The 27,472-nt window shown below is 40.3% G+C and overlaps 1 protein-coding gene across 3 annotated transcripts in view; it reads left to right on the top strand.

Moving 5' to 3' along the window:
- Adcy8 (adenylate cyclase 8) overlaps positions 1 to 27,472 on the top strand; it is a 225,049-nt gene that overhangs the window by 106,621 nt on the left and 90,956 nt on the right. For all 3 annotated transcript variants that reach the window (XM_052747909.1, XM_052747908.1, XM_052747907.1), the window contains exons 5-6: positions 1,799 to 1,926; positions 24,915 to 25,073. In XM_052747909.1, the coding sequence (XP_052603869.1) occupies positions 1,799 to 1,926; positions 24,915 to 25,073 (287 nt within the window). The remainder of the gene's footprint in view (positions 1 to 1,798; positions 1,927 to 24,914; positions 25,074 to 27,472) is intronic.

Below are 27,472 nucleotides of genomic sequence, written 5' to 3'. Positions count from 1 at the left end.
TTGAGGCACAAACACAGTGGAAGTTTATTCGGCTGTAAACAATAATGAAACCATGACATTTGGAGGAAAATGGATGGAACTGGAGTTCATTATGTTAAACAAAACAAGACAGACTCACAAAAAAACCAAATACTGTGTTTTCTCTCTCATATGCAGAATCTAGATTTTCAAACTGAGAAATTTTAGCTTATGGGCATGAGCTTGGAAAAAGAGTGGCAATAAAGATAAGAGCAAAATTGTGACTTTTATCATGCTTAATTTATTTAGGTATTTTCTTTAGAATTAAATCTTTCTAGTTTAAGATATGGGAAATCCTTGTTTTTTTAAAAAATGAGGCTATTAGATAATATCCTCTCTTCTTCCTTTTCTTCCTCTTCCTCATCTTCCTCTTCCTCCTCCTCTTCCTCCTCATCTTGTTTTTTTGGCTTTTTGAGATGTGATCCAAATTATGCCATACTATCTTCCAATTCAGTATGCAGACAAGGATGACCTTGAAATCCTGATTCTCCTGCCTCCATCTCCTGAGTGCTAAGATTACAGGTGTTCAACTCCAAGTCTGGCTGATAGTATTTTCCATTGTTGTTTGGGTGTTTGTTAATGGATTTTTCTTTTTTAGTTCTTGGGCAAATTTTTGTAAGTTTTGTATTATGACAAGGCTACCAGCTGAAAGAATTCTCATTATTATTTTTGGTGGTTGTTGACAAGTTTTTTATAGTTCCTTGACAAATTTTGTTGGGAAAATGTGCCCTGTGACAATCTCCCAAGCCCTTTGATGTCTTTGAATAATGGTCCTGTGGGCTCATAGGCCTAGATACCAGCATCAGTGGGCAAGGTAATCTCTAAGTTCATTCTCGATATTCTAGAGATTCAAGAAGAAATTGAAGATCCTCATCCCCTCTTACTGATCAGACTTCATCAATAGCTCTCTAATGAAAAAGTAACTACATTGAACAACCAATAGACAAGAACCATAAACTCCTAAAATTACCTGGGATCAGGGAGTGTGCATGGCACTGAATCTTACAGGATGCCTCTGTGCCTACTTGGGAGGTTAGAAAGGTTCTGGAAATCTGACTTAGTCAGATAAGCATCAGAGGTGGTTTAAGTCCTTATTCTACCTGATGGTATTTAAATAGTATTCAATGGTTACCAAAATGCTTAGATTAGGAAATCAGCATGCTTCCTCTTGGTATTTTAAGTGTCTACTGAGCTTCCAGCTCAGTGGGGCCCTTTCTGTTTACACCTCCTCTCTTTAGCTCCGAGATCCTGCTTTCAAAGGTGATCCTCCTACCCATGAAGTCATAAGTCCCTAGAAATAGTGTCAGTCAGTGTTCCCTTACTATAACACAATACCTGTGGTGATTGATTACTTTATAAGGAAAATATTTATTTTGCCACAGTTTTGAGTTTCAAACAATAATTGCTTGTCCTACTGCTTTGGTCTGTGGTGGCATAGCAAACCACTAACCTCATGGTGGCTGGGAAGCAGAAAGAGGTCATGGTAGTGTGGTCCCACATCAAGAGTACACCTACCTAGGGACTAGAAGACCATTCCACTACCCTGTACCTCTTCAAGTTCCCACCACCGCACAAAAGCACCAAGCTGTGGCCTAAGCCCAGGGCTTTGCAGACCATTTCAGATATAAACTATAGGAACAGCAGAAGGATGTTCCAAAGGTGGGGGATTCCTGACTCTCAAGTACAGATACTTGACATCACTTGCATCTGTCCTTGAGCTTTCTGAAGAACTGGTCCTCCTGATGACACAGTCCTTTCCCTACCACTCTGTTTCTTTTAGGAGCATCACTGTCTTCGAATTAAAATCCTCGGGGACTGCTACTACTGTGTGTCTGGACTGCCTGAGCCCCGCCAGGATCATGCCCATTGCTGTGTTGAAATGGGCCTCAGCATGATCAAAACCATAAGGTAACTTGTAATCTCCTCTGTGGTGCTTGAGGTCTCACTGTGCGTGAGAAGACATGCGGCCCCATTTATCCTTTGCTGAAAATTTTAGAGTGTGGTTAAAAGCTTACCTTATTTCACAAAACCTGAATATCTGTTGATTCTCCCATAGAAGATAATGGATCTGCTGGTCTCCTGATGTTATGGTAACATTTCACATTCAGTCAGTTACGTAGGAACTCTGATCACAGATGTTCTCATGGGGATACAGTAAGGTTGAAAAGATGAGTAAATCCTCTTCAGAGAGCAGAGCGGGGGAGATAGGCAATGCACACACAATTTTACTGCAGTACAATAAACTCTGAATAAAACACAGGATTTGGGGAGGTTAAAAGGAAGACTAGTTAATTCATCTGCTATCATGGAGATGCCCAGGGTGGAGATGTATGAGCTGTTGCTTGAAATATATTCTGCATAGACATCAGCAGGATGCTGGAGGTAGAGTGGGGAGCTCTGAAAAGGAGACAGATGAATATACAAATCAGGATGTGCTGCAACCACTGAGGCCTGGAGTAAAAAGAGTGGTGACGGTATATCAACGGGTGTATGCCAGAGCCCACAGGACCTTGATGCAAATGTATCTTCAGGTCAACAAACATTGGTTTCTTGTGCGGGCTGCAAGTTCTTTTAGCTTTTGTCAACACACTTGTCCAGAGTTCTAGTTAAGGGAAGGAGTTTGGGGATTTGAGGACTGTAGAATTAAACTGTATGGCTTTGGGACAAAAGTTTATCCTTGTCAAAATTCTAAGATGGTTACAGAGCCTCTAGATACTATATTCTTGCACAACATTGGAAAGAAAGAAAGAGGGGACGTGTGTGTGTGTGTGTGTGTGTGTGTGTGTGTGTGTGTGTGTGTGTGTGTGTGTGTATTTGAATGACACCCAAATGCTCCAATGAAATGTAGTACAGCAAGTCTGGAAAAACCACTGCATTTAGAGAGATAGGGCTTTCAAGGTAGAATTAGAGTACACCAAGCAAAACCAGTATAAAGAGAGTTTGTCAAAATGTAACTCCAAAGCTTAGAACTTTTCACTGGGAAGACCCACCTGGATTAATATAAGAGATTCCATAGACAACTCTACCTTCCCAAAGGAAGGGGATAACAAATCCATATTCTCCCAAAAGCTGGCAAGAAATTTCCCTGGAAGAAAAGGCATTTAAAAAAAAAAAAATGCTTTGATAAGCTCCTGGTGATGAGGGCATTACTTTTGGAAGACAGTTAAATGACAAATATGGCCTCTGTTCTCTTGGTAGGCTGCAGGCATTTCTGCTGGACTCTGCAAATCAGGGACTAGCACATGCAACTGGCAGAACACATCTTCCAACAAAGAGTTAAAGGAGCCTACAAGACCAGGTGCTGGGGCACAAGGCGGTGGACAATCAGGGGAGACAGACACAGAAGTCTTGGGTCTAAGTGACTTCAGGCCAAATCTACGATTCCTTCCTTTCCTGGGCAGTGTTATATTTTCACTCTTTTGTTTTAAAGGGAAGGAGTTTGAGGATCAGGAGTCAAGAAATTCTAGATACCTTGGTTCTCTTTTGGTGCCACATCCAATATCATTCTAATATCTGGCCATGCTTACTGACCCTGCCATAGTTCACTGCCCTATCTCCTAGGATGACCAGCTCAGTGATAGAGGTAGATTCATAAAAATTCTGCAGAAGAATCCTATATACATCCAGGACTCCATGAAAGCTACCGTATCACTATGCCAGTGAGAAGTAAAGAAACTAGAATCCTTCTAAATCTCTTCAATATTTTTCCATCAGCAGAAACCACATGGTCATCATGGCAGTAGCTTACCTTCCATGCCATGTATCACACTGTAAGAAAATTGTATGAAGGGCTGGAGAGATGGCTCCATGGTTATGAATGCAAACTATTTTTGCAGAGGATCAGAGGTCAGTTTTCATGGCACTCACGTTGGGCTTCTCACAACCACCTGTAGCTCCAACTCCAGAGGATAACCTCTCCTGGCCTCTGCAGGCACTGGCACCACGCCACCCCCAACACACGAGTATACACACTGACACAGACATGGTCACAGACATATACACACATATACACATAATTAAAAATAAAAGACGATCTTTGTTCAAATAACGAAAATTATAAAATTGCCACTTGATTTTTAATCCCATCTACCTTCCCTCCAAACAGTCTTTGATATCAACTCAAGAGTTTAACAGGGATTATGATCAATTTTAAGGAACTTTTTAAGTTTGCCCATAATGTTGAGAACAGGGATCGAGGGGTCGTGAGGTAAAATAACGGTGTATAGTATTTTGCTATGAGATTCATGATAGAAACTGGAGTCTCCACTGTTCCAGGTAGGCAGAGAGGCTACAGATGTCAACTTTGTTTGTTCCCTGTCTTCTGTTCTGCAAAAGTTCCCACCCTGAAAGATTGGAAAGATGAGCCTATAGGCTTCAACCCAAGTTTCCTTTAAGTTGGACTAGCTGTTCATTTGGAGACTTGAGATTTGGGGCCTGAAAACAAAGACCAATTCTGATGTTTTAATAGGTCTTAAGAGAGGCAATGGGACAGACACCTAGGGAAGCAGAGATCTCCACAACCAAGCAGGTATATGATGCTTATCCTGTCAGCCAGCCAATAACTGTGTAAGCAAAGGTTTATGGAACACTTCTGTACGTCAGCCTTGTGCCAAACCCTGGACACCCATGTATTTTCTTTAAGCCTTTGCTCTGCATGACTAGACAAAGACCACTTGGGGTAATTGACTGTAAAGTGAAGAAGCCAGACCAGACACCCCTAAAGTCTCTATTGGTTTTGAAAATCTGTGACTTATACCTCCATAAGCCTCACAACCAAACATTAAAAAAATACTGCTGACGTTCCATGAGACTTTCTATTTTGATCTTAAGCTGAAGACATGCTGTAGAGATGGCATTGCCAAAGAACTGAGCAACCTCAGGTCATGCTCATTTCTCTTTCTTCAGAGAACCTTGTTCCTGGCCCTTTTAATGGCAATTTAAGGCCTTTCTGGAGCTTTGGAGTTGGACAATGAGAAGCAAAAACTTAGATAACTTCAAATGATTCAAGGGCATTTTCTTTCGCTCATTTATTAAGTACCACTTCTACTTCCTTAGGATAAGACACATTGGTTGCATATTTTTTAACTGCATGACTCAGAGCCTATTAATACCTAAAGAACTCCTTGATTATAACGTAGGAGACTTGAGGTCCAGCATTAATTCTTCAGTTAACAAGAAACCGTGGCACAGAGGAAGAACAGGAATGCTGGATTTAGGCAAGCCTTTGTTGTAATTGGCTCAGGCTTCTAGAATCTCACTCCTACTGACAAATATTTCAGTCTGGGAGATGGCTGCTGAAAATATTCACACTTCAGTGTGTGTAAGAGAGAATCCAAGTTACTAGCTTTATGATGAGATTACTCTGGTTGGGGATTTAGCTCAGTGGTAGAGCGCTTGCCTAGCAAGCACAAGGCCCTGGGTTCGGTCCTCAGCTCTGGAAAAAAAAAGAAAGAGAGATGATTACTCTTTACCAACCACCACTTGCACACGATGCATTTGCTTTATTCTACCTCAAAATACTCGTCCCAATAGAGATTGACTATTCAGCTATAAAAAAAAGGACCTTCTGTAATTTTTAACAACATGGATAAGTCTGGAAGACATTATATTGGATGCAATAACCCAGGAATCAAAAGACAAATGCTTTAGGATTTCATTAATGCATTATCTGATCAAGCTGATTTCCCAGAAGCAGAGAAGAGAGTAGCCGTTGGAAAGTTGTAGTTCAAGGGTGGAAATTTTCAGCTTTAGGAATAACCCTAAAAGGCCTTGTGCATCACTGTGACTGCAGTCAATTATACATTGTATTCTTGAAAAATGCTTATAGAAGATTCCTTATGACAAAAATGAAAACTACATAAGAAAAAAACATGCCAGTTATCTGGGTTTAAACATTCCATGATGTGTACATAAAAGCAATGTTGTGTACAGTAAGTACATACAATATTGTCTGTTAATGAAAAAAAGAAATAACATCTAGTAAAACTGATTTTAAACATTCACAGCAGGCAAGAGCCAAAACAAAAGTAACTGGGGGAGAACTGGCTAAATATCTCAGTGGCTAAAGGTGTTATCTTGCAAGCGTGGTGATCTGAGTTCAATTCCCAGAACCCACATAAAGATGAATGAGAGACACAGCTCCATGAAGCTGTAATCCGACCTCCAAACATGCACTGTGGCACTATGTGCCTACATTCACACATAACACACAAACAATATTATAATAATGATAATAATAACAACAAAAACAAGTGCTCAGAGCCAGGAAGGCAAGAGCTCCACAGTTCCAATTCCCCTAACTCTTTGCAATCTTATTAGAAACCACTGAAGAGAGAACTATGACTTTGTACCCTTGATCTAAACCACCTTGCCACCTGTTCTCTCCATCTACCCAAGCTAAGACTGCCACCCTGTGTCCCACAGTGTCTCTAGAAGGTGGGATAGTGGTGGTGAGAGATGTGTGCACATGTGGTTAGAAGTGCCTTCTTGGGTTCTCGGTATCCCCAGACTATGTCCCTGATGCAGGATTATTTTGGAGGAGTATCATTCAGAAGTAGTTCTCTTCTCTGAAACATTCTCCAGTAAATGGGTTTCTGGAGTTGGTACACATAAAACAACCTCCAATTCAACTTTCTGTTGACCCTATCCATTCAGTGTATGGCCGATATTTGTCCCTAAACTCATGTTTAGAAGGAAATTGGTCCTGTATTTTTTTGGGGGTCCTGTATTTTTATTAGCAGATAATACTCACTTTTTTCTTACACATGTAGTCAAAATGTGTCACTATAAATTTTGACTGGTGAAAAAAATTAAGAAAAACAATTTCCTCTTTCATCTGCCTTTAATGAGGTATCTGCATAGTAGATCTTTTTAACAAAACAAACAAACAAATCAAAAAGATTTTCTCCTCTTTGGAGACAGAGGCACGAAGAATAAGCCATTATAACCATCAAGAATGGTAAAAGCTGTAGGTTTGTATGTATGTGTATGCATGTGTATGTCATGTATGTGTATGTATATAGACATATGCACACATGTGGCATGTTCACATGTGAGAGTGTATATGCATATATGTCCTATATTGTTATGTATATATTGATGAGCCTGTCAAGCAATGAAGAGGACCTTAGTGGTCACCAGCATTCTAAACTCAACAATGGAATTACTACAAAAGACATTAGGTTGTATCCTGCAAGCAATGTGAAGTCACAGGCACTGTGGAAAAATTACAGAGCCAGAACAGACATCAAGAAGTGTCTGTGGATATGAATAACTTTCTCACTAGTTGAGTCTGGGTGACGGAAACCGTTGAGAGATGCCTTTCTACCAGTTTAGGAGCAAGAAGAACCTGACATAGGAAATTGCTGTGAAATAATAGAAAAGACTGGAAATACTAGAAGCTGGAACCTCAGATGTTAACTAAGGGACAATATTTAAATGTCTGTCATGATATTATAATTATATTTTAATTGACATTATTCTGGGAATTTTGGTTGGGATTCCACTGCCTTAAAGGTACAGTTTGTTTCTAGATGTGATTGTGATGAATATTCCTTAAAAGAGAAGTGATTTACAGGGTATATGTTTCATGAGGTAGATAGTTCTGGATTTGCAGCAGCAGACCCCATCTGTCCCTACCTCTGCCTCTTACTAGATGTGTGGCCATAGATGGTGGCTTAACTTAGAACCCCATGGCCTGCCATGCAAAATAGAGATCAATGGATTCCAATAGGCGTGTTTCTTTAAAACCCCAAATAGGTAAATAGGTGATGTTGTCATGACAGAAACACTTTTAACATTTGTTCTATTTTAAATTATATGTGTGGGGGATATGCTCCTTTGAGTAAAGGTACTCAAGACATCTAGAAGTAGTCAGGTGTTCAGTAGTTGGAATTATAGGCAGTTCTAATATGGGGGCTGGGAACTAATCTTGAGTCTTCTATGTATGCACTCTTAACTGCTGAGCCATTTGTCCAGCACCGTAGAAATACTTCTAATAGACCCTTGCAGATGGGCCTGAGTTGGGTGGTAGAAAATATCCCTTAACACAGTTATAAAAGCTGTTCCTTTATCATGCCTTCTAGCCAATGCCTTTAAAATAATGACAGTTACTTGAGTCTATTGAACACTTAGGATATATTGGGCACTGAATAAAAGGTTTTGTGTATATTAGTCCCTTACATCTTCATGAAAACCCTAGGAGTTAAGTGGGGGGTGGCAGGTAAACTATTGACGCACTCTGTGTGGCTACAGTATACACTGGTAGTCAGAGCTACTGTCAGAATCAGTGTCAGCCACAGACAGCTAGATCTGCTGAATGGCCTCATACCAACCAACAGATGCCCCAGAAAGAAGTTCCCCTTGGCAAGTGAGGGAAATGGTACACACAGTGGTCAGATAATGACTCAGAGTCACACAACCCGTCAGTGGCAGCACAAGACTGCCAATCTGGAGCCATTCATAGTCATAACCAATATGCTTTCTGCCTCTCAGGCCTACATATATTGCTCCCAACACCCAGAATCTGCCATCAATACATAAAAGATCAATGAATATCTTAGGAGACCTCATACCCATTCCTGAAATAATAGCAGAGCTGATATTAATGGAAAAATTCAGCAAATATCCAAGAATAACATGAGAATAAGCCCCAGGCAAAATAACTTCATAGCAAGCACATTCCATTGAAAACACTTGACTTAGAAACAAGCACTTAGGTAGTTAATGGTGGGGGATAGGGGCTGAATGCAACTTTATTTCTAATGAAGCATTCAGTGCCATCTTATGCATGTCTGTTCATAAAAGTCAATTAATTAAAATAGGTTTAGATAATAGTTTCTATTACATAGATTGAAAAGTGGCTCCAGATGGACCCTTCTGACATACCCCGGGTCTATTCTTGGGATCCTTAATAGCTGAGGAGATGCCAGAGTTGACACTGGGCTCTGCTCTCTGCAATGCTTTCATTAATGATCTATAAAAGGTGTCCTTGATGAATCTTAATGAAATTTGCAGAGTAGAGTCTTTTCAGTGCAATTGCTAAAAAGCCGCAGGATGACTCCAGAATGCCAAGCAGGAACAGCGTTTCCCAGCAGTTTATTTAGAGCAAAGGTCCCAATCCTTGTGGCAGGGTTCCTCTGCCAAGCAATACGGTAGGACAAGGACTGAAAAGCAGGAATCATCGTATTTCTTGTCACTTAAGGAAGAATGCCAAAGCGCATTTCTCAGCTCCATTTCCTCTCCCTTTCTCTCCACTTCTGCTTCCTTCCTCTTCTCTTTCTGCTGCTGCTCCTTCTCCCGCTCTTCGCTTCCTCTTTCTGTTCTTCTCTCCCTCTCTACATCCCTCTATTTCTCATCTGTTTCTCTCACACACATGCTTTTTCTCTGTATCTTCCTCCCCACCCCCACCCCCTACCCCCGTGCCACCATCATTCTAAAGCCTCTTCCTCATCCTCTTTGAAAACATCACTAAAAATGGCTGCATTGTTGATTTTCTCGTTGCTCTTATGAAACACCTGGCAGGACGTAGCTGAAGGTAAGGTATGTTTGCCTACAGTCCATCACACCTGGCCAAGCATGGTGCCAGGAACATGAGGCTGTTTGCTCAGCTCTCTGGGCAGATTGAGAAGCAGAGAGATGAATTCTGGTAGTTATCTAGTTTTCTCTTTGTTATTCAGTTTGAGATCCCAGCACATAGGATAATACCACCCACATTCAGGACATATCCCTTTGGTTAATCCTCACTGTAAATGCCTAAGCATGTGCCTCATTAATTCCCTGGGCTAGGGTTACCAAAACTAATTAAATCAATGATTGAGATTAGCCATCTGAATAGCAGCCATAAACCTGCACTCTGTTAAGATACAGTCATTTGAAGGACTTTTAGCACCTATCTCGTACTTACAGTCAACAAAACTAATGTTGAGGGACTGTTCATAGGTGGGCAATTTCAATGAATCAGTTCCACACCTTACTTCAGTTAATACAGAAGCCCTATGAGAAACCATTGTTTTCTTCAGATAGGATAAAAACAAGCAAGTGATCTCTAGACAAATGGCACACAACTTGTCAGTGGCAGAACCAAAGGCATGAGCCCAAAGGCAGGAAAATTGTTAGAACAATTCTGTTATAGCTGCAGGGTAGAAAAATGGGAACCCACTCGACATCATAGTTTATGTTAGTAGTACATGGCACAGGAGAGTACGAGCCTTTGCAGAAGTATACATGGAATAGCAGACAGAAATGCATATAGGGCAAACATTTTCTTTTTTACAGAGACTATAGCTCTCCAAATCAACAGAAGCAAGCAAAGCACAAGGAACCAAGACTGTAAATCGAACAAGTAGACAGGCTCTATAATGCCCACTCCAAGCTTCAAGTGGATTGCAGTCATTACAGTTCCCCACACAGAAGTGAAGAAGGAAGCCACAAAATCCTGACAGTGATAGGTTGGACCAGCCCCTACCTGTTTACAGAAACCATTTTTTTTTAAACTTGCAGGAATTTTATGCACCAGATGATATCAAGATGGATGGACATTGCAAATCAGACATGAGAAGAATGTTTACATCACAGTGATTGGAAAACTTTACAAATAGCATTCTGTTCCCCAGAGATGTTTATGAGACATTTCTAAGCAGGAATCTGGGTCTGACCCTCAAATTCAGTGCTCTGTGGAATGTGAGGGAGGCCACATCAGTCCTCACAGACAGATCCAATTACATATCAGGAAATTCTTATCCACAATTGGAGCCTTATTCCATCTCCTACAATTGGGCTACACATAGCCCATCACAGCCTATATTGTGTGTGTGTGTGTGTGTGTGTGTGTGTGTGTGTGTGTGTGTGTGTGTGTGTTTGCACATGCGTATGTGTATTTATCACCAGGCTAGTAGACACATGTGAGTTAGAATAAATAATTTATTCATGGATCTCTGATCCTTACTTAATACTTTCCACATTCTTTGTATTAGTCAGGATTGTTGAGTGTCTGGCATTTTAAAAATCAACAACAGGGCAAGATTGGAGTTTAGATTAAATCACCTTACCAGTTTAGACATGAAGTACTGGCAAGTCCTTCAAATTCATATAAACCAGATAACTGTTTTTGTGAGACATTTCTTGAGCCTTATGATATGTGGAATGAATTTTCTGTGGATTGGATCTGAGGTGTCTAATGGAAGAGTTTGATTCTGCTTCTTGGAACACAAATGTCTAAGCTGTTTGCTCCACTTGCCCCAATTTTGACATCTACACCTCAGCTCTCCTACAGCTGTGAATTACTATCTGTATTTGTCAAAGTTTTGTTACAGTCATTTTTACTGCTATTAAGTAAAAACTCTTAAGATATTTGTAAGATGGATATAAGGGATGGTTCAGAGTAGAAGGCAGTGTCTGGCTGGTTCCATGGCTACCGTGATGATCGACCCACACCTCACCGTGACTCTGAAGCACCTCAGCAAACTCAGGAGGTTTGTCAAAGGGCACTTTCATTAGCCCTATTGGCTCTGGGGGTTTATTAGTGGAAGACACATTGTCTGGGTATTAGATTGGGCCAGCTCAGAACCTAGTCTAGATACTTCTTTTCATGCTTATCTTGAAATGAAACCGTGGAGGATAGTAGGGGAGTACTATAACCAAACTTGCAGTTAATACATGAAATTCAACCTTAAACAATATACTTCTTTTTAAATTTCATTTTGTTTAATTAACATTTTTTCATTTATTTTACATACCGACCACAGTTTCCTCTCCCTCTTCTCCTCCCATTCCCTTCCCCCTGACTCCCATCTACCACCCTCCCCATCTACTCCTCCTCCTCCTTCTCCATTCAGAAAGAGACAAGCCTCCCATGAGCTTGAACATAGTATGACACATCAAATTGAAATAGAACCAAGATCCTCCCCTCTGCATAAAGACTGGGCAAGGTAATCCAGCATGGGGAACAGGTTCCCAAAAGCCAGCTAAGCACCAAGGACAGGCCCTGATCTCACTGCTAGGAGCCTTACAAACAGACCAGGCTACACAGCTGTCACACACATACCCAGGGCCTAGGTCTGTCCAGGCTCCCTAGCCATTGGTCCAGGGTCCATGAACTCCCATGAGCTCAGTCAGCTGTCTCTGTGGGTTCCCCAACCATGACCTTGACAATCCTGGCTCCTACAATTTCTCCTCCTGCTCCCAAGAGAGCAGGAATCCCAGAGCTCAGCCCAGAGCTTATCTGTGGATCTCTACATCTGCTTCCATCACTTACTAGATAAAGGCTCTCTGATGACAATCAGGATAGTCACCAGTCTGATTACAGGAGATGGCCAATTCAGGCACCCTCTCCACTATTGCTAGGAGTCTTAGCTGGGCTTATCCTTGTAGATTCCTGAAATGCCCCCCCATCAACACTTCTCTTTAGCTACTCTCCCCCTCCTCTGTACTGCCCCCAACCTGCCTCCCATGCCCAGCCCATTCAACCTGCCCCTTCAAGTTCCCATCCCCCATCGCCCCATCCCCACCCCAGTTTACCCGAGAAATCTCTTCTATTTCCCCTTTCCGGGGAAATCCATGCATCACTTTTTGGGATCTCTTTGTTATCCATCCTCTCTGGGGGTGTTGCTTGTAGGTTAATTATCATGTACTTTACTCCTAACACCCACTTATGAGTAAGTACATACCATGCTTGTCTTTCTGGGTCTGGGTTACTCAATCAGAGTGGTTTTTTCTAGTTCCATCCGTTTTTCATGCAAATTTCACAAGGTCTTTGTTTTTTACAGCTGAGTAATACTCCATTATGTAAATGTACCACATTTTCCTTATCCATTCTTCACTTGAGGGGCATCTAGGTTGTTTCCAGGTTCTGGCTATGAATAATGTTGCTATGAACATAGTTGAGCAAGTATCCTTGTGGTATGATGGAGCATCCTTTGGATATATGCCCAGGAATGGTATAGATTGATTCCCATTTTTCTGAGAAACCACCATATTGATTTCCAAAGTAGCTGTACAAGTTTGCACTCCCACCAACAGTGGAGGAGTGTTCCCATTAGTCCACATCCTCTCCACCATAACCTGTTATCAGTGTTTTTGATCTTAACCATTCTGACAGGTATAAGATGGTATCTCAAAGTTGTTTTGATTTGCATTCCCTGATAACTAAGGATGATGAGCAATTCCTTAAATGTCTTTCACCCATTTCAGATCGTTCTGTTGAGAATTCTCTTTAGATCGATACCTCACTTTTTTTTTTTATTTTGCAATACAGTTCAGTTCTACATATCAGCCACGGATTCCCTTGTTCTCCCCCCTCCCGTCCCCCTCACCCTTCCCCCCAGCCCACCACCTATTCCCACCTCCTCCAGGGCAAAGCCTCCCCCGAGGACTGAGATCAACCTGGTAGACTCAGTCCAAGCAGGTCCAGTCCCCTCCTCCCAGGCCGAGCCAAGCAACCCTGCATAGGCCCCCAGGTTTCAAACAGCCAACTCATGCAATGAGCACAGGACCTGGTCCCACTGCCTGGATGCCTCCCAAACAGATCAAGCCAATCAACTGTCTCACCCATTCAGAGGGCCTGATCCAGTTGGGGACCCCTCAGCCATTGTTTCATAGTTCATGTGTTTCCATTTGTTTGGCTATTTGTCCCTGTGCTTTATCCAACCTTGGTCTCAACAATTCTTGCTCATATAAACCCTCCTCTTTCTCGCTAATTGGACTCCCAGAGCTCCACCCGGGGCCTAGCCATGGATCTCTGCATCCAGATCCCTCATCATTGGATGGGGTTTCTAGCACGACAATTAGGGTGTTTGGCTATCCCATCACCAGAGTAGGTCAGTTCGGGCTGTCTCTTGACCATTGCCAGCAGTCTGTTGTGGGGGTATCTTTGTGGATTTCTGTGGGCCTCTCTAGCACTTTGCTTCTTCCTATTCTCATGCGGGTCCCTGGATCAACACCAGAGAGGGAGAACAAGGAATAGGAGACCATGGTAAATAAAGACCACATGAGAATGATACCTCACTTTTTAATTGGATTAGTTAGTATTGTGGGTGTCTAGTTTCTTGAGTTCTTTATATATTTTGGAGATCAGCCCTCTGTCAGATGTGGGATTGGTGAAGGTCTTTTACCACTCTGTAGGCTGCTGTTTTATCTCATTGACCACGTTCTTTGCCTTATAGAAGCTTTTCAGTTTCAAGAGGTCCCATTTATTGTCTATCTTAGTGTCTGTGCTACTGGTGTTATATTTAGGAAGTGGGCTCCTGTGCTAATGTGTTCAAGGCTATTTCCTGCTTTCTCTTCTATCAGGTTCAGTGTAACTGGATTTATGTCATGGTCTTTGATCCACTTGGACTTGAGTTTTGTATATGATGATAGATATGGATGTATTTGCAATCTTCTATATGTTGACATCCAGTTATGCCAGCACCATTTGTTGAAGATGCTTTCTTTTTTTCCATTGTGCAGTTTTGGTTTCTTTGTCAAAAATCAGGTGTTGATAGGTGTGTGGATTTACGTCAAGGTCTTCAATTCGATTCCATTGATCCATGTGTTGGTTTTTTATGCCAATACCGAGCTGTTTTTATTACTGTAGCTCTATAGCAGAGCTTGAGGTCAGGGATGGAGATGCCTCCAGAAGTTGCTTTATTATACAGGATTGTTTTACTTATCCTGGATTTTTTTTGTTTTTCCATATGAAGTTGAGTATTGTTCTTACAAGGTCTGTGAAAAATTGTGTTGGGATTTGTTAAGAATTGTGTTGAATCTGTAGATTGATTTTGGTAAGGTTGCCATTTTTACTATGTTAATCCTACCTATCTATGAACATGGGAGATCTTTCCATTTTCTCATATCTTCTTCAGTTTTTTCTTCAAAGACTTAAAGTTCTTGTCATACAGGTCTTTCACTTGTTTGGTTAGATTTACTCCAAGATATTTTATATTATTTGAGGTTTTTGTGAAGGGTCTTGTTTCTCTGATTTCTTTCTCAGCCTTTTATCATTTGTATACAAGAGGACTACTAAGTTTTTTAGTTAAACGTATTCTGCCACATTATTGAAGATGTTTATCAGCTAGCTGTAGGAGTAACCTAGTAGAATTTTTGGGGGTCACTTATGTATAGAATCATATCATCCACAAATAGCAAAAGTTTGACTTCTTCCTTTCCAATTTGTATTCCCTTGATCTCCTTGTGCTGTCTTATTGCTCTTGCTAGACCTTGAAGTACTATATTGAATAGATATGGAGAGAGTGGGCAGCCTTGTCTTGTTCCTGATTTTAGTGGAACTACTTTGAGTTTCTCTCCATTTAATTTGATGTTGGCTGTTGGTTTGCTATATATTGCTTTTATTATGTTCCTTATATCCCTGATCTCTCCAAGATTATTATTATGAAGGGGTATTAGATTTTCTCAAAGGCTTTTTCATCATCTAATGGGATGATCATGTTTTTTTTTTCTTTCAGGTTGTTTATATGGTGGATTACATTGACAGATTTTTATATGTTGAACCAACCTGCATCTATGGGATAAAGACTACTTTATAATGGTGGATGATTTTTTGTGTGTGGTTTGGATATCTGGGTAACTATAGCCCCATAGAAAAAGTTTGCAAATGTTCCTGCTGTTTCTATTGTGTGGAACAATTTGAGGAGTATTGGTATTAGCTCTTTTTTGAAATTCTGGTAGAAATCTGCACTGAAACCATCTGGCCCTGGGCTTTTTTGGTTGGGAAACTTTTAATGACTACTTCTATTTCCTTAGAGTTTATGGGTTTATTCAAATAGTTTATTTGATCTTGATTTAATTTGGGTATGTTGTACCTATCCAAAAAATTGTCCATTTCTTTTAGATTTTCCAGTTTTGTGGAGTACAGGTTTTTTGAAGTATGATCTAATGATTCTCTGGTGTTCCTCCGTGTCTGTTGTTATGTCTCCCTTTTCATTTCTGATTTTGTTAATTTGGATGTTCTTTCTCTGCCTTTTGGTTAGTTTTGATAAAGGCTTGTCTATCTTGTTGATTTTCTCAAAGAACCAACTCTTTGTTTCGTTGATTCTTTGTATTGTTCTCTTTGTTTCTATTTTCCTGAGTTTGATTATTTCCTGTCCTCACTCCTCCTGGATGAGTTTGCTTTTTTTTTTATTCTAGAGCTTTCATGAATGCTGTTAAGTCCCTAGTGTGAGATTTCTTCAAATTCTTTATGTAGGCATTTAGTGCTATGAACTTTCCTTTAGTACTACTTTCAGTGTGCCCCCTAAGTTTGGATATATTATGCATTCCTTCTCACTAAAATCTAGGAAGTCTTTCTTTGTTTATTTCTTCCTCGACCCACTAGTAATTCAGTTAAGAGTTGTTCAGTTTCCATGAGTTTGTAGGCTTTCTGTAGTTTGTGTTGTTGTTGAATTATAACCTTAATCCATTGCGATCCAATAAGATACAAGGTGTTATTCAATTTTTTTGTATTTGTTAAGATTTGCTTAGTGACCAAGTATGTGGTCAATTGTAGAGAAGGTTCCATGAGGTGCTGAGAAGATATATTCTTTTGTGTTTGGGTGAAACATTCTGTAGATATACGTTAAGTCCATTTGAGTCATAGCACCTGTTAGTTCCCTTTTTTCTCTGTTAAGTTTCTGTCTGACCAATCTGTCACTGATGAGAGTGGAGTATTGAAGTCCCACACTATCAATGTGTTGGGTTTGATGTGTGTTTTAAGTTTTAGTAATGTTTCTTTTACAAATGTAGGTGCCCTTGTATTTAGGGCATAACTGTTCAGAACTGAAACTTCACCTTGATGGATTTTTCCAGTGATGAATATGAAATGTCCTTCTTCATCTCTTTGGATTAATTTTAGTTTGAAGCCTATTTTGTTAGAAATTAGGATAGGTACACAAGCTTCTTTTTAGGTTCATTTGATTGGAAATTTTTTCATAACCCTTTACTCTGACGTAATGCCTGTCTTTGAAGTTAAGGTGTGTTTCTTGTATGGAGAAGAAGGATGGATCTTGTTTGTGAATCTGTTCTGTTAGCCTGTGTCTTTTTATAGGTGAATTGAGACCATTGATATTAATGGATAGTTACGACCTGTGATTATTAATTCCTGTTATATTTTTGGTTTTGTTGGTGGTAGTGGTGGTTTGTGTGTTTTTCCCTTAATTTGGTTTTGGTGGTGTGAGATTATCTATTACCTGTGTTTCATGGGTGCAACTAACTTTCCTGGGTTGGATTTTTCCTTCTCGTACTTTCTGTAGGGCTGGATTTATGGATAGGTATTGTTTAAATCTGGTTTTGTCATGAACTATCTTGTTTTCTCCATCTATGGTGATTGAAAATTTTACTGGGCACAGTAGTCTGGACTGGCATCCATGATCTCTTAGTGTCTACAAAACTTCTGTTCAGGACCTTTTAGCTTTTACAATCCCCATTGAGAAGTCGGGTATAATTCTGATAGGTCTACCTTTATATGTTACTTGGTCATTTTCCTCTGCAGCTCTTAATAATACTTTTTTATTCTGTATGATTAGTGTTTTGATTATTATGTGGTAAGGGGACTTTTTTTCTGGTCCAGTCTATTTGGTGTTCTGCAAGCTTCTTGTACCTTCATAGGCATGTCCTTCTTTAGATTGGGAAAGTTTTCTTCTATGATTTTGTTGAATATACTTTCTGTGCCCTTGAGCTGGAATTCTTCTCCTTCTTCAACCCCTATTATTCTTAGATTTGGTCTTCTCATGGTGTCCCAGATCTCCTGGATGTTCTGCATTAAGCATTTTTCAGATAATTTGACATTTTCTTTGACCAATGAATCTATTTCTTCTATTGAATCTTCAATGCCTGAGATTCTCTGTGTTCTGGTGGTATCATATTGCACTTTATGTCACTAAATGTATTATTACACTGGCATTTACCCATCTGTTCTTCCAATTGGTGTAGTTGGTGCTTATTCCTGTGGGGGCTACTGATGTTGCCTGGAATGGTTGGCCAAGGACAGGAAGACGAGGTCAGTGGGGGTGGGTGGTGGACTGGGTCTTGTTGGAACCAAGTCTAGTGGGTGGTAGCAGTGGTGGTGCAGCCTGCCCACAAGTTTCTCACCTACTGGTCCCATGATATACTTCTTGAGGTTCATTTTCATCATTTGTAGAATGCTGCTGGTAATGACATGAGATCACTTTTAAGATTCCACATCTGGACAAAGCCCTCAGCAAATGCAGCTCTCCTCCATAATGAGCTTCCTTCTTTTTATCTGGAGAATCAAAGGCACTCTTTCTCCTGGGCACCTGAACTCTAGTCAGATCATAGTACTATATGTAGCTCTGTCCAGTTGACAGTTTAGCTTAGTTGACTGAAGCTCTTCTAACATGAGTAGATGGAAAGCAGACATCATTTTAGCATGAAGGAGTGACTAGAGTCATGAATTCATAACTTCGTATTGGTCTGACTATAAGTATCCTTTAGAGAACTGGTATCCTTTAGATTAATTAGTAGCTAATACTGAGTGTTCAACATGAACCAGGCTAAACATTCCCTCCACATGGATTATGAACCATCTTTACAGCTTTGTAAAGGCCTCATCCTCCTTTCTATTACATTTGTGAAAACAAACTCAAAGATTAGTGGCACTGTCCTAAGACCCACGGCTAATAGGTGGAAAAGCTTGACTTCAGCTTCAGTGTGTAGTCTATGCCTCTCAGCAGGACTGAGGAAGCACTTGGGCTGATGGAAGTTCAATGTCTATCCCAAACTCAAGGAAGTGATGTTCTTCATCCCACAGGAATAAGGGATGCTTTGCCCAAGTTAGTGTCTTCATGAAATCATTTGTTTAGTAGTAGAGAGAGTTCAATTTACTAATCAGTAACTGCCACACCATTCTTGTCATACTGCCAGCAACTTCTATAGATTGACTAATGTCTTTGAAAGGAAATCACTGGAAGTACTTCAATAGAAAGGAAAATTCTGAGGCTTTATCTTTTACCATACAACTGTACCATTTTCTCTTGCTAGTTCAATCACAAGGAATGTCCTCAGTAGTCTGCTTGTTGATTGTCACATTATTTGTCCACAGAACTGTCAAATAGTAACAATAGCTATTATTAAGAGGGTTCTTATTTAAAGTAAGTCTTAAGGCCTGGAGAGATGGCTTGGAGGTTAAGAGCACTGGCTGCTCTTCCAGAGGCCCTGAGTTCAATTCCCAGCAGTCACATGGTGGCTCACAACCATTTATAATGAGATCTGGTGCTCTCTTCTGACCTGCAAGTATACATGCAGGTGGAGCACTGTATACATAATAAATAAATAAATCTTCTGAAAAAAATGTAAGTCTTAAATGGAAGCCTAACATGAGGAATAGACTCCATCATGCTTTAACAGAAGGGAGCAGATTTGGAGCACCACACCCTCTCCCAATTAACCAGGCTTAAGACATCTCAGCAGTTCCTCTAGACTCTTAGATTCCTCTTGAGATAGCCACAGGGTTGGGCAGCAAGAAAGCCAGTGAGCTGTGTCCATGAGGCAATAAGCACTTCTGAGCATGGATGATTCATATGTGCTAAGTACCGTATTAACTAAACATGAAAGGTGCCTGCCTTCAGGAGCCTCAAGTCATTGGAGAAGACAGAGGATGCTAGTGTTGGTGATACAGGAGATCTGTGGTCATTGTCTCTTCATTATGGCTTACTGGACACAGCACAACACCCCTAGATTCCTCTATGGAAGAGCTGAGCAAGTGCTGTCCCCAACTTCCTTTTTAACTCTGAGAAGACCCACAGACCTCCATCAAGAGCTGGTCTTGAAACTCTGTATTGATGGGTATTTGTAAAGAGGATCTATGCTGTTCATTATTCATTACTTCTACATAGTTTTATTCTCAGCTTTATTTAAATCAAATCCCAGACAGAACAAAATAGAAGGAATGCAGTAAGGAAATATTAAGTGTCCTTATGACTTTCATCTTGCAGAAGAAAATGAAAAATCTCTCTTTTCATTAAGACACTTCAGTGCATTCCTGCATAGTGATAATTACCTAATGATATTAGCACAGTGTGCTGTATAATACTCCCTCATATTCATTGGCAAATCATTTTAACATCTGTTATCCCCCATGGGGCTCACAACAATGCAGGCACAGCCTCATTTTACAATCACTGAGCCTCTAGGTCAGCCTAGGTTATCTTCCCAGGTGGTCATAACAGGAAGGCATTGTACTTTCTTGCAAAGAGTCTCTACAGTGCTAGTTCACTGCTGGAACCCTGCTTATCAACTCTGTGGCTACATGAAAACCCACTTACTTTCCTTCATCTGCAATTAAAAACCAAGTTGTCCTTAGTATTCCAAGTACACAGTTTCTCTCTCTCTCTCTCTCTCTCTCTCTCTCTCTCTCTCTCTCTCTCTCTAATTTAATCTTGAAAATACTGTTATTATTCGCATCTTAGAGATGCAGGACAAAGGAGTAACGTTTCTCAAGGGAATGTAGCCAGTGATGGGCAGAGTAAGATGCCAACTCAATAGACTGGCATTAGAGTACATGATACTAACCCTTAAGGCATAGAGAAAATATGTAATTAGAAAGATGTAAATATAGACAGATGGTTGATCAGCCAGGATAGTATAATTTATGCTAAAATAAGTGTGATATAAATTATGTTGGTTAAATGGTTGTGCAATGTTTGTACTTGTTGAGATCTTACTCCAAAAACAAGAGGCAGAACCTGTTGTCTCAGACCTCAGTATGTTTATCAAAAATGTCCACTGAGATCTCTTGTCCAGGAGCAGGCTGGGTGCCTGACCCTGTTACAAAGAAGAAGGAGAACAACCAACAGCTGAGGGTACTCAAACAACATTGCAACCTTAAGAATAGGAATGTCGGCCGGGCGGTGGTGGCGCACGCCTTTAATCCCAGCACTCGGGAGGCAGAGCCAGGCGGATCTCTGTGAGTTCGAGGCCAGCCTGGGCTACCAAGTGAGTTCCAGGAGAGGCGCAAAGCTACACAGAGAAACCCTGTCTCGAAAAACCAAAAAAAAAAAAAAAAAAAAAAAAAAAAAAAAAAAAAAGAATAGGAATGTCTGCGAGGTGTATCTGCTGTGGGAGCAAAATGTGGAAAGCTCAGATGTGGAGAGAATTCTCTGTTTTGCTCAGAAATCCTCTATTGGAAACTGTAGCTTGGCAGTTTCAACAGGAATTCCCCAGTCATTTTTGCTAGATGTTATAAGCACCCAATTTGATGATATTTTGCTGCCTATGTGCTGATTGTTATTTGTTCTTTTACTCCAAAGCCTTATCTGCAGGGAACTCTCCCTGCTCTGCCCAGCATTATCAACTGGGAGCTGCAGCTGGCTGCCTTAGAGGGATTTATTTCTCTGGGTGTTGCAAGCACCCAATATGATGGTTTCATCTAACTGCTACTTGCTATTTCTTCTTTTACTTATGCTTGCTACATGCTTAATAAACTCACTCTTCCAGAACCAAAATTCTGGCTATGGTAGATTTTTCTCCAGACAGAATAATAACAAATATCTCCCAACAGCTCTATGGTTTGAATAACAGATTCTTTTTTTTCACTCACAATTCATATTTGTTATGGGACAGTGGAAAATGGAAAGGAACCATTCCTTGTTCTGATTCAAGGATCACAGTTAAGAAACTCTATTTCACTTACAGACTTTCCATCCTTGTCCCTGCCTCTTACTATCTAACTACCCTGTTACACAATGTTCCCTAGCCTTGGGTATACAAGTATGTTGTAGATGTATCAAATTAAATGAAGAGTGACAGGCATTTAACACTTGTTGAGAGAGAGAAAAGTGTTCTCACTAGAGACAAAACCCTTCTGATAGGCTAACCAGCTCTAAACACATACGAGCAACACTAAATGAATAATACTTTTAAACATGTTTACAACTCAAAATATTTTGTTTTCCCAATTTTTAGTGAGAGCAGTGAATTTGAACATAAAATGTTCAGGTTTTTATCCAATTCCTCTCAGACTAGAATAGGGTTACATCTTAAGAAACCCTGAAAATATAATAAATTGAAAATGCATTTCAGGGAGGTTACCTAGTAAAGAGAACCCTAAGAAAGACACAGGGATTGCCCAACAACAGAGAAATGGATGAGATCTACATAAGCAAACTGGACATGAGGGGGGTTAATGAAGGGCAAGGGTCAGGGGAAAAAGAACTTAGGGGAGCAGGAGATCCCAGCTGGATCAAGGACAGAGAGGGAGAACAAGGAAAGAGAGACCATTATAAATGAAGACCCCATGGGAATAGGAAGAAAACAAAGTGCTAGAGAGGTCCCCAGAAATCCACAAAGATACCTCCAAAATAGACTACTGGCAATGGTCAAGAGAAAGCCTGAATTGACCTATTCTGGTGATCAGATGGCCAAACACCCTAACTGTTGTGGTAGAACTCTCATCCAGTGACTGATGGAAGTAGATGCAGAGATCCATGGCCAGGCCCCAGGTGGAGCTCCAGGAGTCCAATCGGCAAGAAAGAGGAGGGATTGTGTGAGCGAGAGATGTTGAGACCATGACTGGAAAAAGCACAGGGACAAATAGCCAGACTAGTGGAAACACATGAACTATGTATGAACCAATAGCTGAGGAGCCCCCAACTGGATCAGGCCCTCTGGATAAGTGAGACAGTTGATTAGCTTGAACTGTTTGGGAGTCCCCCAGACAGTGGGACAGGACCTGTCCTTAGTGCATGAGCTGGCTTTTTGGAGCCTGGGGCCTATGCTGGGACACTTTGCTCAGCCTGGGTGAAGGGAGGAGGGGACTGGTCCTGTCTGGATTGAATCTACCAGGCTGAGCTGAATCCCCAGGGGAGTCCTTGCCCTGGAGGAGATAGGAATAGGGGGTGGATTAGGGGGAGGGCTGGGGGGGCAGGAGGAGGAAGGAGAGGTAGGAGGGAGGAGAGGGCAATCCGTGGCCAATATGTAAAATTAAATTAAATTATAAAATTAAAAAATAATAAAACACACACAAAAAAAAAATAAAGGGAAATGCATTTCAAACACCTCATCTGCCAGATTCCATGACTGTTTTACACTACTGAGGATTAGCTGGTTACTGCTGTGAGCACGTGATTGAGCACAGGCTGCTTCTTGCTGCCTGTGCCTAGCATTGAAGGGATTGTGCTAGTACATGCCCCTAACCCAGAAGTAAATACTGAAACTCAGAACTCAAAGTGGGGCTTCTAATGAACGAAAAGAAATGCGTATTGCCATAAAGTAAAGAAAACAAAAACAAAACGAAAAAACTGTTAAGCCAAGCCATCATCATTCAGATCCCATATAATCTGTAGCACCCTAAGGCCAAAGTCAGGTTCCAAGTTTAATTATTTTTACACCCAGCTTTAAAGGCTATCAGAGTTACATCTGTATCTCGCAGAGGTAGACGGGTCTCACAGACTCACACCCTTGGCTGTCATGGCATTAATCAGTTATAACAAAACGCTGCATTAAGTCTGTCTGGTGAATTTTCTTCTACCTTGATATCCGTCAGTTATTCTTACAACCTCCTTAGAAGATGATGCATCATTTTTATGTCATTAGTAAATGGGCTCACACTTTACCACCAAAACTCCTTATTTTGAATATTATTTTAAGCCAAGTTACAGATATTCAGGGCATCGTTTTGATAAATTATATAGCTTGAGTTTGACCAGAAGATTCCTGAAAACATGGAAACATTTCCAAACTTCCACTGTCAAATGTTCTCTTCAGAGCAATGGATTCATTTAAAAAGTTAGTCTCTCTCTCTCTCTCTCTCTCTCTCTCTCTCTCTCTCTCTCTCTCTCTCTCTCTCTCTCTCTCTCATTCCTAAGCCATCTGCTTTAGTTTGAAGTAGCAAATCAAGATGGGCTTTCTCAAATATTTCCAAGAGGGAATATTAACAATACCTTAATCACAGAAAAATAAGAAAGCTTAGAGCATTTGTCGTTTAACCAAAGAAAAAGAAAAAAACCCTCACCTTTGACAACTCTTTTAAGCATTTTTTAAAGAAAATAACCATTATATTTTTATAGCAATGAAAATTTTCAAGTTATATTCTTTTGAAATATCATATGCTACCATTTGAAATTCTGCAGAAATGTCTTTTATCCATAAACTAGAATTGCCTAGGGTGCTCTGAGAATAAAAAAGAGATGAACACTTGTACCTAGAGAAAGTCCTATCCTGGCAGCATCATCCTCTTTGCTCAGGATGCTTCTTCAATATCCAGAAAAGACAACTCAATATGGACCCTATACAGTGCTAAAACTGAATCTTAGTAAGCCCTTTCAAGGTTAAGACCTACAAGCATTGTATGGAAGTCCAACATCTTTCCTGACTCTCTGTAAGTGCACTAGATGGGTCTTGGGTTGTGAATTCTATATTTCAGAGGCTATTGCTTTAAGGAGTAAAAGGGAAGGGAAGGGTTTTGATCAAGAATTAATGGGGTGATGAAATCATCTTTATATTTGTAAGGAATAGTTGGAAGTCATATCCAACAGCAGAAATGGGGATCCCAGAATCTGCATGAGGCTAGATTGAAGGACAATGTTCACAAAGGCCTAATGAGAAGAAAACCATAAAGCTTTTTTTTGGAAATAGAACATGCACTGAAGTACAGTGCTAACAATCTACCCCAAATTTATTCACAGTTGGGTACAAAAATTGTTGGTGTCATTTCCAGAAACAAAGGTGACAAGATAAGTTTTGGGAGTAGGTTTAAAAAAAGAATTAAGATGGCTCAAAAATCCAAGGATTTTCAGACAAGAACAGCGTCCTTCCAGTTATCGGGAAACCCAGAAAGTTTCATGGAAGAAGTGGCATTTGAATAAGTAAGAGATAAATTTATGGAGTAGACAGTTATGGTTCTGCCCTCTAGGCCCAGTGATGGTCATCTTGGCCTAATTAGTCTTGTCTCTCCATTCATCTGTCAACAGGTATGTGAGATCCAGAACAAAGCATGATGTTGACATGCGAATTGGAATCCATTCAGGCTCCGTGCTATGTGGTGTGTTGGGCCTGAGAAAATGGCAGTTTGATGTCTGGTCTTGGGATGTGGACATTGCAAATAAACTCGAATCTGGAGGGATCCCTGGGTAAGCAAAGCAAAGCCCTTTCTTGCCTAACTTTTTCATTGTCTAACTTTGTGATGCCAGATTTTCTGTATACATAGTTCAAAGATAGAAATCTAGGAAGCAGTTATTCAGGAGGAAGTCAGATATTAGCACCACATATAGTACTGACCTGAAAATTCTAAGGAAACACCCCAGAGATGACAAAAAAATGATGAGCCAATGAGGCTGATGAGGTGCTCATGTCTCTGTCCTGCAAAGCATTGGTTCTTTGACTTGGCTACATATTTGAGTCACATCATTATAAAATATTTGTGACCAGAACTTACATTGGTTCATCTAAAGTGGAGTCTTTACAGTATCAATTTTAAGTTTTTAAATCAATTCTAATGGGCAGCCAAGATTAAAACCTATTGACCGCCAATGTCTACATGACTGGGCTCTATTCCAAAAATTCATTGCTTTCTTTGAAAACTCATCTGCATTCCAACTCTGGTTGGCAAGACTAGTTGATACTGAACCTCCGGATACAGTAGTGTCCTGGAAAGCAGAACTAAAGTGGTACACAGATATCTGAGTTTCACACTCAGAATTTTTAAATCAGTGTGTCTGGGGTGGAGCCTGAGCAATACACCTTTCTAGCAAGTGTCTTGGTGACAGTGATACAGCTGGTCTCCACATTGTGCAAAGACTACTGTTCTTGAGCTTTTTGTCAAATGAGACAACATATATAAAATCTTCATGTTCAGAAGACTCTAATAATGGCTGTGCTTGTAGTAGTTAATTATTCAGTCACAAGGTCTTAGAGAAATCCTGAAAGAAAATGTCCCATCTCTATCTAACACTGCTATTGTAATAGGGCAGTATACCTGTCTCTACCTAACACATAACACATGAAGGAGCAGTGTACATCCATTGTCCTAGGCCAGTCTTAACAGAAGGAGAAAGAAAAACAAAAGGGGAGAATGAAAGAAAAAGGGAAGAGACAAAGGAGATAGGAGGAAAGAGAGAAAGGGAGAGGTAGGGGGGAATGTTTGTTACCTAAGACCATGGGAGGAATCAAATCATGTGATTAAATTCATGACAACAAACAAATCTTTGGCTGCAAAAGATAGTATTTAGGTAAGGAAAATACTACACGATTGTTAGATTTTTATTTACTATCGTAACTATCGTGATTATATTACAAGAAAATGTCAGGTTTACCTGACAGGCAACACATGAGAATAATATTTTCTGAGCACAGATTCAAGTCCTTAGAGGAAAATGAAGTCACTGGACCATCATCTCTGAAAAGGCTTCACTTCAAAGCTCAGGTTAGGGGCAAAGACTTCCAAAAGGAAACATCAGAATCCTAGTTTCTATCAAAAAGCATCCTAATGTATCCTGATCAGAACTTTGATAAAATAATTGGTATTAAACGGAGGCAAAGATCCCTTTATCTACTAAAAACATAATACTCACTTAACATAGGCAAGCATCAGTCCCTCTGAACACAGAGCAGATCGATACAATGTAGCATCCAGATGAAATGTCCAGGGAAGTAGGTATTTAGTATGGTTATTTTAAAAAGGAAATCAGCCTTCAGATTTTGCAAAATCCTCATAGTTACCTCATTTTTCCTAAGAGAAAAAGGCAGTGTCCTCTACTGTTTAAATCTTAACTTGATTTTAAAGAGCAGCTCAGGGCTCCTGCCTTGTGGAATATGATTTCTGTGCTTCCAGGTAAAATACCATGGAAACATTTTGGATTTATCTAGCAGGTGTCTCAAGAGAACCCAGGCTGCTTTCATACATTTGCTTGATTATCTCGGTCTTGAAATCGATACATTTGGAAGATGTGGAGAATGTGCCCTAAATGGGCAGAAATGCACCATCTGAGGTTTTGTTTGTTTCTGCAATGAACCATTCTTCCCAGAAAGCAGGAATTTGAGAGATAGGTTAAATGGTCAGAGGAGGCAGTAGAGGACATACCGAAAGCACAATGCATTCTTAAAAACCCCTAAACTTAAAAGTGAAAGAACTCTTCATTGTTTATTTGAATATATTGCTTCTGGAATCACAAAACCCAGGCAGAGAATTATGCATCCACTTTATTCCTCCATTTACTCAGAGGAGCACAGAGTCGGCTTTAACAAACTGTTAAGTTAAATCTGGAAGTAGGACACATTTAGCAAGCATGCAATCACATGGTGAATTGAGAGAAATGACAGTGGCTTGAATAGCTGAAGACAGCATGGGGGCCAATACTGAAGGCATGTCTGACAGTGTGCTCTGAATGGCAGAATCAGGGACAGAGGCCACATTCAGATGTCAAACTGTCTCCTGTGAGCCTTAAGGAAGCCTGGGATATACCACGGCGAGATCACAGTGGCATTTTTAAGAACATTCTGAACAACTTAAAGTGTGTGTTTTCATTGCTGC

The sequence above is a fragment of the Peromyscus californicus genome, unplaced genomic scaffold (genome assembly GCF_007827085.1).
Source record: "Peromyscus californicus insignis strain IS unplaced genomic scaffold, ASM782708v3 Scaffold_20__1_contigs__length_68692818, whole genome shotgun sequence".
Taxonomy (NCBI): Eukaryota; Metazoa; Chordata; class Mammalia; order Rodentia; family Cricetidae; genus Peromyscus; species Peromyscus californicus.
Note: the sequence above shows the minus strand (reverse complement) of the source record. Positions and strands in the feature narration are given on the sequence as shown.